General features: G+C 40.9%; 1 protein-coding gene across 19 annotated transcripts in view; it reads left to right on the forward strand.

Annotated features, from left to right (window-relative positions):
* The window catches only part of SORBS1 (sorbin and SH3 domain containing 1), a 434,665-nt gene that overhangs the window by 405,602 nt on the left and 15,114 nt on the right, over window positions 1–13,949 (forward strand). For 17 of the 19 annotated variants that reach the window (XM_088475931.1, XM_088475933.1, XM_088475925.1 and 14 more), the window contains 6 exons: window positions 609–776; window positions 2,638–2,684; window positions 7,990–8,104; window positions 8,190–8,315; window positions 11,062–11,256; window positions 11,972–12,676. In XM_088475931.1, the coding sequence (XP_088332057.1) occupies window positions 609–776; window positions 2,638–2,684; window positions 7,990–8,104; window positions 8,190–8,315; window positions 11,062–11,256; window positions 11,972–12,676 (1,356 nt within the window). The remainder of the gene's footprint in view (window positions 1–608; window positions 777–2,637; window positions 2,685–7,989; window positions 8,105–8,189; window positions 8,316–11,061; window positions 11,257–11,971; window positions 12,677–13,949) is intronic. The other 2 variants (XM_088475991.1, XM_088475976.1) reach the window with 2 other exon arrangements.

Below are 13,949 nucleotides of genomic sequence, written 5' to 3' on the forward strand. Positions count from 1 at the left end.
GGAACGTTCATAATGGCGGCACATAAGGGTTGCGTAAGCAAATTAGCGATGATGTTCTATGATAATTCTCGGTGACATACAAAACGCGACCGTACATCATTGAATGGCCACCCCCCCTCTCCATGGCTGCTTTATTGGCTATTAAAGAGTCGTGTAGGCCAGGGGTTCCCAAACTCGGTCCTCAAGGCACCCTAATAGTCCAGGTTTTAAAGATATCCATGCTTATGTATAGATGGTATAATCAAACTGACTTAGGTGCTTAAGTATGCATATCCTTAAAACCTGTATTAGGGTGCCTTAAGGACCGACTTTGGGAACCATTGGTGTAGACAATAATATTGTGTCTAAATTGTAATGGTAACCTGTGATCGCATAATAATGTTGATAATTCTGATAACCAATCCCTTCTCTCAAATGCATAATCATAGCTAGAATATTGTGATAACTGGAATATTATTCACTGTCAATTAACCAATGTAATAACACTATTGTTACAGCATTGATTAATAATAAGGTTATCTTCTGATTGATGGATGCTTATTCTGTTGCCCGTGCTCATACTGACAGGCAGGTTATTCACAAGCCCAATAACGTCATTTTTATCTTAGAAACTTTTAGAGGATCAGCGAAGACTTAAACGAGAGCAAGAAGAAGCTGATATTGCTGCTAGGAGACATACTGGGATTGTCCCATCACATCACCAGTTTATCACTAATGAGCGATTTGGAGACCTCCTTAATGTAGACGATTCATCAAAAAGGAGATCTCGGTCTGAGGTCTGTTCTTGTTAACATTAGTCTGCTGCTTACCTCAAAGCAATATATCTTCCACTTACATCCATTAAATGTAGCCAATCATTAGTCATCTAGAGAATGCCGCCCATCAGCTTTTCATTTATTTGCTTTCTATCTAATTTGGCTGGTAGAGGAACAGAGGTGACAAGCGCTTTGTAGGAGCATGTTGGCTGGGGACAGTGGTGCTCATTGCATGCATACGATATTTACAATTTTGTAGATATACAATGTATTTTGTGTTATTTCACAATCTTTTACTTTATTTTTCTGTTAGACAAAAAAGCATGTTTCATCTTAAAATAAGCTACTAACAAACTTGTGATGACTAAAAATAATTATGACTGCAAACAAATTAATTCCCTGTTCAAAATCAAATATTATGATTTTTGATCAGGATATCAGTTTGGTAAAGACTAATCAAATGATTCCTTTCATCAATATATATTTAACAACGTTGTGTGAAAATATATATATATAATTGGACCTATTTCTTCAGGGAGTACATATTTATGTAGTATTCATTTTGTGGAGAATTTTTTGAAGTACACCTGCTGCATTGGACAGTGGTGGCAGCCATTTTGTGAATTAAAGAGAATCACTATATGAAGTAGCTCTGTGGTGTAACTGGTTACTTGTAAATTGATCATTTATAGTCTCACTAATGAAAATGGCTGCCTGCGCAAGGCAAAACACAGCATTAGTTTTAACAGCAGGCAGTAATAAGTTAATACATAATATAATATAGAAGAACTACACAACAAAGCAATACATTTACTAAAATATGTATATTCAAATAAAGCGAAGGTTCAATTATTTATAATTTAATGCACAACATTAAAATGTATATGTCAATGGTAATTTCATAAATAAGGGGAAAGCATCATTAAATCTGCCTGTTGTGTCCTAATAAATTAAAACAAACATTGAAATGAATTGTCTGTCACTAGTTTCACTATGATTGGAAATTCATTGTGTGCTTAGTGATATGAAACTCTCTGCTGCAGAGTGGGGACTTATGACATTACGGGAAATAGATATGACATCAGAGCCTTTGAATTTAAAATATAAAGATATGATCATTATTTTCTTTGGAAAGTGAAAAGGTAAAACTATTGATGCTTTCCCAATAATTATATGTGGGTGGTTTGCAGTGGGTTTTTTTTTTATAATGCAAAAATAGTTCCTCAGGAGTTGAATCAAGTTGTGTTTTTGATGCAATAATATTGAGATCATTTCCATGTGACTTAACCCAAAGCTTTGAGACCAAGTCCTGCTTATACCACTATTGAAAATGAGTTTATACATTGCACTAGAGTAAAATAGTGAAATTATAGGCATTAGTTATGGTCTATTTCAAATTAAGAGGCATTTGTGCTGAATGTCTTTTAAAAAAAACTACATTTTAATTACTAGAATTTGCTGAGACTTTGTTATATCCAGGGGCTACTGTAAGAAAGCAGAAATGTAGATACATGTATGCGTTGTGACATTAGTATGTAAATTGTACAGATGAAAGCTTCTGCATAACTACTCTGATTAATTATCTCCTGAAAATATTCATAGAAAAGCAACTGATGAAAAAAAAAAATCTAATTTGCTTAATGCTTTATAATATTTTAATTGCGTATTAATATTTAATGAGCTGCGTCTCAAGTAAAGCTAATTTGTCCAGAAGAGTTTTCTTTCTGACTGTACTAACTGCCAGTAGCATTGAGCACCCAACTAATTCAGCTCCTGTCGGACTAAATTTCTATCATTTATATATTCTTCAGTTTACATTGACTCTTACTAAACTATTGTAACTATTACTTTAAATGTTTAATTCCTTTTATCTTGTTCGTAGATGACACAAGCAAGAGCAAAGTTTGACTTTAAAGCACAGTCCCTAAAGTAAGTACAGTTTTAAAAAATAATATACTTACTAAGGTTCTGGGCACACATGCAGTAGGGTCTGATTCATAGGTGGACCCAATTCGTAGTTGGCCAATGTTTTGTCTACTGTGCATGTGTCTGAGTCGCATTGCATATGCGCCCAGACGGTCTTGCGACTGCCGTTAAAGCTTGGATTAGGACGCAGAGTGATTGACAGACAGTGGCTATCTGTGAGAGGTAAGGGGGGTGACTATAAAACCGCAGGCGTGTCGCAACTGTTTTGGTCCTTAGGATTGCTCAGCGTTCCGATGGTGTGACCGATGTTCATCCAGTTGTGCGCCTTTGTACGCTATGGACGAATCTGACAAACCGGTGCTGAGTATCTCTGTACAAAAGATGGTGGCTGCGACATTTGCATATCTTCTCAGATCCGCTGCGTACAAAGATGAATGAGCAACAAGATTAGAGTCCACCTATGAATCAGTGGGAGCCGTGGTGCCCCCTCCCCTCCCACAGCACCCACTGCAGCAACTGGACGGTCTCGGGTAGGTTTTCACGAGGAGGCGGAGCAGAACAGAGGGGGATCATGGTGACCCAGCACACATCATGTCCCTATTACTAGTGTGTAGACACACAGGCTGGCGTAGTGTCTTTATTATTCTGAGTGCCGCACTCACTGGAAATATATGTTTCCCGGGGTTGCAAGGACAAAGGACAGCCGTCTGTGAGGGCACCAGTCAGTTGTCTTTGTTGGAGGAGTGCCGGACCCTCTGGACTCTATATATATATATATATATATATATATATATATATATATATCTCACAGCAATGTACAGATTTACATGGACACAAGCTATTTTTATATACAAGGTTACTGTTCATAAACAGTCTCTGGTCCGTTACCAATCAAGGCTGATCACGTTGTCTATTTACGAAGATTAACATGAACCTTTAACTATAGTGGCAGGGTATTATCTTCCAGCCATGAAACTCATTTAACTCCTTGGTGGCCTAACTTTTGATCTGTGCCCAACCTTCGAAGGTTTTGTTACTGGAGCCATCCCAAGTCAAGCTTTTTCTCCAGGGTATAGGTTTGAGACCCCAGGGACACAGCCCTATAGCATATCCAGCTATATGTCCATGCACTACGCTGCCATCCTTTGGGCATGATTCTGATGTGGACAGATTTAGCATCACTTCAGTGTCTTTGAACGCAGCAGCAATCCTGACATATGCAAAAGCAACAGTAGGCGTCTAGTAGAAATGATACAAGGACGCAGCCATCGGATCATTCGCGTTAACATCGGATATCTGAATTACCCTCATGTTACGCAGGTTCGCTGGTGGTTTTCTCGCTGCTGGAGCATGTGTCTCCACTGCACATCCCTGCATTGTGGATACTACAGAGCCTGTCCTGCAGATTATGGAGTCTGCAAGTAATCTCAAACACTTATAAATGATCCTAAAGTTCCTCGCTGTGCTCAAATTTTGCTGGTACTGATCTCTGGGCGCTGGAAGTCGCTGCACTACATCATTGCTCTGGTAGCTGAAACTTAGTTTTCAAGGTTTTGCTGGGGCTTACAAAAGGCAGCTCTACTGAGTTCCTATTGGAGCAGCTGAAAGGACCTCACTGTATGGTCCTCTAAATCAGGGCAGGATTAGAGGCATTCAGAACTCCCTGGGCCGCTGCATCAGTCACTACTCACCACATGAGTGCACCTACTCTGCACAGTATTGTGTACAGCAGTCACTAACTCACCACATGAGTGCACCTACTCTGCACAGTATTGTTTACAGCAGTCACTAACTCACCACATGAGTGCACCTACACTGCACAGTATTGTGTACAGCAGTCACTAACTCACCACATGAGTGCACCTACTCTGCACAGTATTGTGTACATCAGTCACTAACTCACCACATGAGTGCACCTACACTGCACAGTATTGTGTACATCAGTCACTAACTCACCACATGAGTGCACCTATACTGCACAGTATTGTGTGCATCAGTCACTAACTCACCACATGAGTGCACCTACACTGCACAGTATTGTGTACAGCAGTCACTAACTCACCACATGAGTGCACCTACACTGCACAGTATTGTGTGCATCAGTCACTAACTCACCACATGAGTGCACCTACACTGCACAGTATTGTGTACAGCAGTCACTAACTCACCACATGAGTGCACCTACACTGCACAGTATTGTGTGCATCAGTCACTAACTCACCACATGAGTGCACCTACACTGCACAGTATTGTGTACAGCAGTCACTAACTCACCACATGAGTGCACCTACACTGCACAGTATTGTGTACAGCAGTCACTAACTCACCACATGAGTGCACCTACACTGCACAGTATTGTGTACAGCAGTCACTAACTCACCACATGAGTGCACCTACACTGCACAGTATTGTGTACATCAGTCACTAACTCACCACCTGAGTGCTCCTACACTACACAGTATTGTGTACATCAGTCACTAACTCAGCACCTGAGTGCTCCTACACTGCACAGTATTGTGTACATCAGTCACTAACTCACCACCTGAGTGCACCTACACTGCACAGTATTGTGTACATCAGTCACTAACTCACCACATGAGTGCACCTACTCTGCACAGTATTGTGTACAGCAGTCACTAACTCACCACATGAGTGCACCTACACTGCACAGTATTGTGTACATCAGTCACTAACTCACCACATGAGTGCACCTACACTGCACAGTATTGTGTACATCAGTCACTAACTCACCACATGAGTGCACCTACACTGCACAGTATTGTGTACATCAGTCACTAACTCACCACATGAGTGCACCTACACTGCAAAGTATTGTGTACAGCAGTCACTAACTCACCACATGAGTGCACCTACACTGCACAGTATTGTGTACATCAGTCACTAACTCACCACCTGAGTGCTCCTACACTACACAGTACTGTGTACATCAGTCACTAACTCACCACCTGAGTGCACCTACACTGCACAGTATTGTGTACAGCAGTCACTAACTCACCACATGAGTGCACCTACACTGCACAGTATTGTGTGCATCAGTCACTAACTCACCACATGAGTGCACCTACACTGCACAGTCAAATTTCCCTTAGTTGGCAACATGATAATAGGTTCTACCATGCTGAGACCTGTAGTTCTACAGCAGAAAAGAAGGGGACAGAGAAGCAGGTGCACACTATAAGCACTAAGGGGCCTATTCATCAACACTAAAATAACGTTTTAAGGACATTTTCCTTAAATAACGTTATTTTGGTATTCATGAACAGACTTAACACAGGAGATATCACAGATATCTCCTTGCTAAGGCCCTGATTCAGAGCCGTTCGCTATTTGCGGTCGTTCGTTCAAAAACAAGGGGTGGCTATTCAAATGATCCGTTCGCAAATTGCAGTCTGTTCACACCTCTAAGTCTGAACGAGCGAGCAAAACATACGCTCGTTTATTTGTTAAAAACGCCCCCTGGCCGCTCGCACCATACGTCATGTCCGCTATTTATTAGATTAATCGAGTACATCGACCAGCGTATGAACTGCTCGCTATTCTTGTGGTTGGTGTTTGCTACCACAAATTTGCGAGCAGTTCTGGCTATAAAATAACCCAGTGACGTGGTCAATGACGCTGCTGTATTAATTATGCACACCCATAATACGCCCGTTTTGACCTTTAAGCACGCCTGCGTTCGGATCTCCACTCCCCATTTTCAAGCACCTTCCCCTGTTACCACCCACATACGCCTCATTCTGTCACTCAAAATAGCAGGCACTCGCTATATAGCGTACAAACGATTTTTGTTCGCACTGACTGGTTCGCGCATGCGTACTAAAAACCGTACGCATGCGCAGATGTGCAAACATCGCTCGGAACGAGCGTACTGCCGCTAACGAGCGGCTCTGAATGAGGGCCTAAGTTCCCCTGCGTTAATTTCCACACTCCCCATACATTAGTATGGGGATGTGGAAATTGTGGTATTCATCAAATTCCGAAAATTATCAATTTTCGGAATTTGATGCAGTTACTATTCGCCACTGTGAGGTGGCGAATAGCAGAATCCACTTACCTGTATCAGCGTGTGCAGGTCCCCCGGCGAGTCCCTCCGGCGCTCTGCTCCGTCCTCAGGCTCCGGAGGCTGGTCTGTCATGTGTGTTCCCCAGCAGAGCACAAGAAAGTTTAGAAAAAGAAAAAAAAAAAATATATATTTTTTTCTAATCTGTCATGTGGTCTGCTGGGAAACCACATGACAGACCAGCAGGACGGAGCCGGAGGCTGCTGCGCGGACAGGTAAGTCGTGGGGGGGGAAGGTGAGCGGAGGGGGGTGGGGTGGGGGTCGGGGGGGGTACGAAACTTAACGCATCTGTAGCCAGTGCTGCGCATGCGCTGGTTTTACAGATGTAACAGTGCATGCGCAGCACTGTTTCCAGATGCGATAAAGTAGTGTAGGCAGGGAAAAGTATCTATTTCCCGAAAAGTTGTCATCGCAAAAATGACAGCTTTTCGGAATAGATACTTATGGAGAGGTGGAATGATGAATTCCACCTATAATTAGCTAGAACTCCATGAGAGTTCTAAAGCTAATTCTCTCCAGAGATTTTTTACGCTTAATGAATAGGCCCCTAAGAATTCTAATGATCAAAAAAAATCTATAATAAACTGCAACAATTAACATGGTTTTAAATGTAAGGTTTCTTAGTACAGAGGTGTCAGAGATGGCAAGTGTTTAGACATTGCTGGGTTTATCCTACTGTACATGCAAAGGTGGCATTATGATCAGTATTGCTCCTATTACATAATGAAGGTGAATTACAAGTTAACAAACAAATTGCTTTAATTTTTTTTCCCCTATGTTAGCTCTGTATGAGCTACTATGAGGCAATATGTTTTTTTATCTTTGCATGCTAATGCAAACCAATAACTGTATTTCTATATTTATAATATATTATGAGATACTATACCTGCAATATCCATAAAATTCTTGAACTTACAAGTGTGACAATTGTTAAAGTGTATCTGTCATTTGCACACAGTGACGGCAGCCATTTTGTTAGCTGACCCAATATACTGGCAAATGCAACTAGGAATATTTGATATCACTGAGACACATACATCCCTTTGGTATTAGTTTTTAGTGAATGCATTGTCTGCAGGAATGGTTCAGCCAGATGTCTCCAGGTACACGTTAATGATTCATAAAGTTACCTGTACAGCTCAGGTAACTAACTGACGTAATTCAATCTAAAAGCCAACAAATTCTATTTAAAAATGACATACAAACTCATTTTATCTTTCTATATAGGGAGCTGCCACTCCAGAAAGGAGATATAGTTTATATTTACAAGCAGATAGATCAGAACTGGTTTGAAGGAGAGCACCATGGGAGAACCGGAATCTTCCCCATTTCATATATTGAGGTAAGGCCATATTGCAGGTAGGTATCATCTGTAGTAGCCATTTTCTTTACTAGTACTGTATCTTACCATGACACTGTTATTTCAGATAATGCCACAGACAGAGAAAGTACAGCCACGGAAGGCCTCACCAGTGCAAGTTCTGGAGTATGGAGATGCTGTTGCCAAGTTCAATTTTAATGGAGACACGGCAGTGGAAATGTCCTTTAAAAAGGTAGCAGACATTAATATCTGCAATAAAATTTGCACCTCCTACTCAAGGCTGGCTGTATTAATGTGTGGTGCCTGCTCACAAGACTGAAATTGGCATTTATTCACAAATGCTCCTTTGTACCAAGACTAGGCAAGAGATTGTCTATTGCCAGCTATAGCAGCGATAGGGAGATACTGGGCCAGCTGAATGATGCTCTGCTCCCCAGTGATACTGGCTGGCAGCGGTAAGAGGGCTCCTAGGGATGAGATGGTGTGGGTGATGTACATGTTTATAGTATGTAGGCTATGACCATACATTTATAAAATACAACAAGCAACTGATCTGGAACAGCAGGAGGCTGCGAGGCCAATGCTTTCCCTTGTCCTTGTAGTTTCCTCGGTTCTGTGGAGGAGAAGCTGGGTCCGGCCGTGCTCTGTCTTCCCCGTGTGTGCGGCACAGGAAGTGATCTGAGATCCACATTGGAAAGAAACAAAACTACATGGATTTATCATTTCAAGACACTCACACCTCTTAGTCTCAATATAGACTTTGAATTTAGATTCTTTCAAAACTAGCTTCAACTCACCACATATTCATCATGCCGTCCTCCATATTTCTATCACTACTGATAACCTCATCACACAGAAACATTGTACGTAGCAGCTACATAGTAACATTCTATATACACTGTCTACATACACATCAGTATGACTTTACATTTTGTTAAGAATCAAATAAATATTTGATTGTTTATCTTTAGACAAAATACATTTTTAAACCCATTCTCTGACACAACTTTCGGTCTTTGTACAATGATACAGGTACCCTTTAAGTACCTTAAAGCTCAATCCCCACCAGACCCATATGCTTTACAAAGTGTGCACACATGAAATGTGTTGAATACTCGATCATTAGTAGCTGTGGATGTCTGTACTCCCATCACCATGCAGCCGCTATGTGAAGCATGCCTCTACACCGGGAAGACAGGGCACAGGTGGACCCAGCTTCTCTACCACATAAGGCAGCACCGGAAGAACTTATCTGGAAAGGACAGGCTAAGCTTTGGCCTTGCAGCCTCCTACTGTTCCACATTGTCCCAGACTTTCTCTGCAGTGGTTTCCTGCTCCCAATCTATCACTGAAGGAGCTTAAACATTTATTGTTTACAATCGTATTAGTATATACTTGTTTTATTTTATAATTTATATATTGTCATAGCCTATATCCTATAAAAATTTGCATCACCTGCACTAAACCACTTACGCCATCTCGTCCTGCATACTGCGCTCTGTCACTATATCTATGTTAGATAATATATATACTTTCTACATTTGTGTTTAGACAATATTTAATATTTCTGAGATTAGATGCCAATCTTTTGTTGAGCTGCCTTTAGATGTTTTACAACAAATATGATTTGCACACAACACAGATGAGACAGATTAGGTCCTGTATATTACCTCTATTGCTGGGTACACACTGGCCGACATATCGGGCGTTCAATTCAATGGGCGATATATCGTGTGTGCGTTGGCCAGTGTGTACCAGCAATATGTCTGTGAATGACGTTGTTCAGACATATTACATCGGCTGTGCTGCATAACCGATGCCCAATATATCTGCAGATATATTGGGGCATCGTGCTGTTGGTATCGGTGGTCGGCCGACCGCCCGTACACTTGCTGCACGGGCACAGTGATTGACAGCTCATTTGGGCAGGCGCATGTAAATGCCCGCCCAGTTGTGATGTCAGTCACGGCGAATCGGGTAGTCTGTATGCAGAACATACTGTATGTTCTACACAGTCTGCAGATATATCGGTGAGGTGTATACCCACCGTAAGGCTTTCTCTCTGTCTAATGATGAAATGCTCATTGGTGTGGTATGAAAGACCTACAGTAACAAGGTTGACACCGGATGGTCGACATGCAATAGATCGACAAGGACAAAAGGTCAACAGAGTTAAAGGGTCAACAGGTTCAAATGAACTGCACAAAAATGGTCAACAAATATATTTATTTTTATTTTTTGGGATTTTAATCTTAACCCTAACCCTCGCCGTAGTGCTACTAATGTTCTTTCCTGATACGAATACCCTTAATCTGTGGTATATTTATGGATGCATTACTTTAGTATTGCAGATAAAATCACTCTACTTTGTTACGAAGTCCACATTGTGGATTTGATCAATTCTTATGAATCATCCTTCTTTGTGACTTTTATTTTATTGTTATTCTCTTTGATGTTATACAGTGTCCTTAAAATAAAAAGTTTACAAAAAAATTAAAAATAAATGTTGAGAAAAAGCATGTGTTGTCAATTTGTAGGCCGACCATTTGAGCCTGTAGACGTTTTAATACTGTCAACCTTTTGTACCTGTTGACCTATTGCATGTCGACCTTTCATTCAGATTCCATGCTCATCATCCCTGTATACCACCTGCATTACCTTCAACAGTCCCCTTTTTTTTTAGGACAGTCTTGATTCCTTTGATGGCTAAAAAGTACGTTTATGTCCTTCCATAAAAAGGATGCACCCTATGTTGAATGGGTAGTGTGTCTGAGCAGAATATATCCCTATGTCACAATAGACATGAGGAGAGTCATATTAGATTGACTGTGTCCTGTAAAATGTAGTAGTCTTGCAATCTACATACAGTACGTCTTGCATAGCAGCTGCCCTAATCATATCATAAAACAACTGAAGCTATTTGCTTTGACACATGGTCTAAAGGATGATTTGCCCTAATGAGGAACTTTATTTTCCAGGGTGAAAGGATAACATTGATTCGCAGAGTAGATGAAAATTGGTATGAAGGAAAGATATCTGGCACCAGCCGCCAGGGTATATTTCCTATAACCTATGTAGATGTCCTCAAGAGGCCACGTGTGAAGAATTCAGCCGATTACATGGATCTTCCTCTTTCCTATTCCCCAAACAGAAGCACAAGTGCTTCCCCACAGGTATGTCTCTGTTGCAGTATTTTATCTATTGTTCATTTTGTTTACTTGTTATACTGCGTATAAATACAAACCTATATACAGAATGACAAACATGAATTCTTCCCACATATAATCTACAAAGTACATAGTAAAATAGTTGTATTTTTAATTGAAGGGCTCTGTCTGCCACCTAGTGGTCATGAGTGGTAGAGCATTTATTTTATTTCTTGACAAAGGGGGTGGTGGAGACTCCGTGCATCTGTTGGGATTACAGTCATAGGATACAGCAAACATATGCTTGTATACCTGTGGGGTGTTAGTAATAATAGCAGAAAAGATCATTCTTGCAACACTTGCATTTCCATTTAACCATCAAATGTATTTACATTTTTGTTATATTGCCATCAATGTCTAGCAATTACATCACACGTTGATTTCATTGGTGAAGTTACTTACTTTTGATGGATTTTTTTCCAACCCTTTAACAAATGTTTTAGAAAACTCACTGAAATCTGGCAAAGAGCTGCTACTCTAAATGGCCGCAAGGCTTCATTGAGCTAGTTCATTAGGAGCTAAATATCTGCTGTATGTAAATGTCAGAGGAGTATAATCGTATATGTGTGGAGAAAGGAGACTGTAACCTTCATATAAGAAGTCACTGTTTTATGTATTTCTGTCGTTCATTCCCATCACATTTCTGCCTCTTTGTTTTCTCCTATCTGTTTTCTCTTTTAAGTTTCCTAGTTATGCCAGACCTCGTACTACTACCCCACCCCATGCCATCCGCAGAGCTTTCTCTCCAGAGGTGCAGGCTATCACATCTGAATGGATTTCCCTCACAATGGGTGTTTCCCGAAACTGCGGCTATACCGCAACCCCCCCACTTCCTCCTTTACCCGAAGCCAGGCTATGTACCATAGACTACATCACTCCCTCTGCAGCTCCCAGCCCGACATTGTCCTTAACTCCTTCTGTCAGTCTCCATTATTACAATCTATCTGGTAGATCCACCCCAAACTCTGCCCTCTCCTCAGTGCCCACACATCCATCTAGGCCACAGTCCTCCACCAGAGTTAGTTACGTCATTTCTCCACACAATGAGGAGAAGTTTGTCGGTTCGGTCTCTAGCTATGGAGGCTCTCCAGTCCAGCTCCTTGCATCACGCGATACTTTAATCTCAGAGCTCAGTGATGTGTTACGTAATCAGTACAAGTCGAAGAGCGATTTTGGCTCAATAGAAAATGGTGAGCATAACAGATGGAGGGCACCTTGTAATAAGACCAGTGACACCCAGGCACTATCCTGTATAAACACTTGTGCAGAACTAGAGAGTAAAGCAGACACTGATTCCTATGAGGAGAGCCAGCTGAGTAAGGAACTCTTTAGCATTGTCATTGATAACCAGGAGGATGTGAACAGATCTCAGGGCAGTCCGCTTAAGGTATATATAGTGCATGTGTGTGCTCTCAGCTCATATGCATCAAGACTGAGGTGTGAGGAGACTGTACTGACTTTACTGACGGATTGTCGTGTAAGAAAGGTTTCACACATTTTACTTTACTAACCTTAACTTACTGTCTTGTTCTGCATCTAGGTCAGTCCATTTGATGATTTGAAAACTGACATATGTAGCTTATATTACCTAATACTGGCAAAACCTATGTGTTACGCCCATTCACACAGATGACTTTTTCATAGATGAACAAAATATAAAAGTTGATTCAAGTTCAGGGAATTTAAAAATAAATGTTAATTTCTACTGTCATTTGTATCAGTCTATGCACGTAGTTTGTTGCGGCAGCCATCCAAATTCTCCAAAGTGTGTATAAATGAGTAACTGGTATCAATTATTCAATATATAATCCGTTCCATATGTTAGAAGTCCTTAGCTACAGGCAACCTCCAGATGTTGTGACTATCTGATCATCCTGTCTGTGTTTGGTAGTCCTAGGCTGGAACATCTCATACAGACCAGAGACAGGGATTGTCACTGGTCATTTACAACACCCAGTAGGGTTAGTATTTATCATAACACATGTACTGTAGGGCCGTATTCAATTAGGTGCGAAAAGTCCCATTTGGAGAAAAGCCTTCGCCAGGCGAAGTTTTCGAACCATTTGTCAGTTTTGATGCGATGTTTTTGCGTACTTTCGCTTTTCGCCCTATCCAATTACAAAACATGGGAAAACGCATATGTGCGATAATTGTGCATGGTGAAACTAGCGAAAAGTACAGCACATTTTGGGATATCAGTCTGTACTCTATAAACAGCCTAACTGACACTGGAAATCAATATAGAAGTGTATTAATAGCCATAATAAAAGTATTTTGGGTTCTTAAATTGAGTCAAATGGCTGTTATATGCATATTTACATCAGTGTGGAAAAATTATAAAAAACTATTTTTGTTTGAAACAATAATTACTGTAGTTAATTTGGGGGTACATTAAAATGGGTCCTAATATATTTATGTGTCTCTAAAGTGCAGTTTAAAAAAAAAAAACTACCTGCTGCAAGCACCTGCAATCCTAAAAACACCTGAGCCATCCATACAGCCCCCCAAAATACCTGTCCCATCCATACAGCCCCCCAAAATACCTGTCCCATCCATACATCCCCCCAAAATACCTGTCCCATCCATACATCCCCCCAAAACACCTGTCCCATCCATACAGCCCCCCAAAACACCTGTCCCATCCATACAGCCCCCCAAAA

The sequence above is a fragment of the Taudactylus pleione genome, unplaced genomic scaffold (assembly GCF_031769625.1).
Source record: "Taudactylus pleione unplaced genomic scaffold, aTauple2 ptg000016l, whole genome shotgun sequence".
Classification (NCBI taxonomy): domain Eukaryota; kingdom Metazoa; phylum Chordata; class Amphibia; order Anura; family Myobatrachidae; genus Taudactylus; species Taudactylus pleione.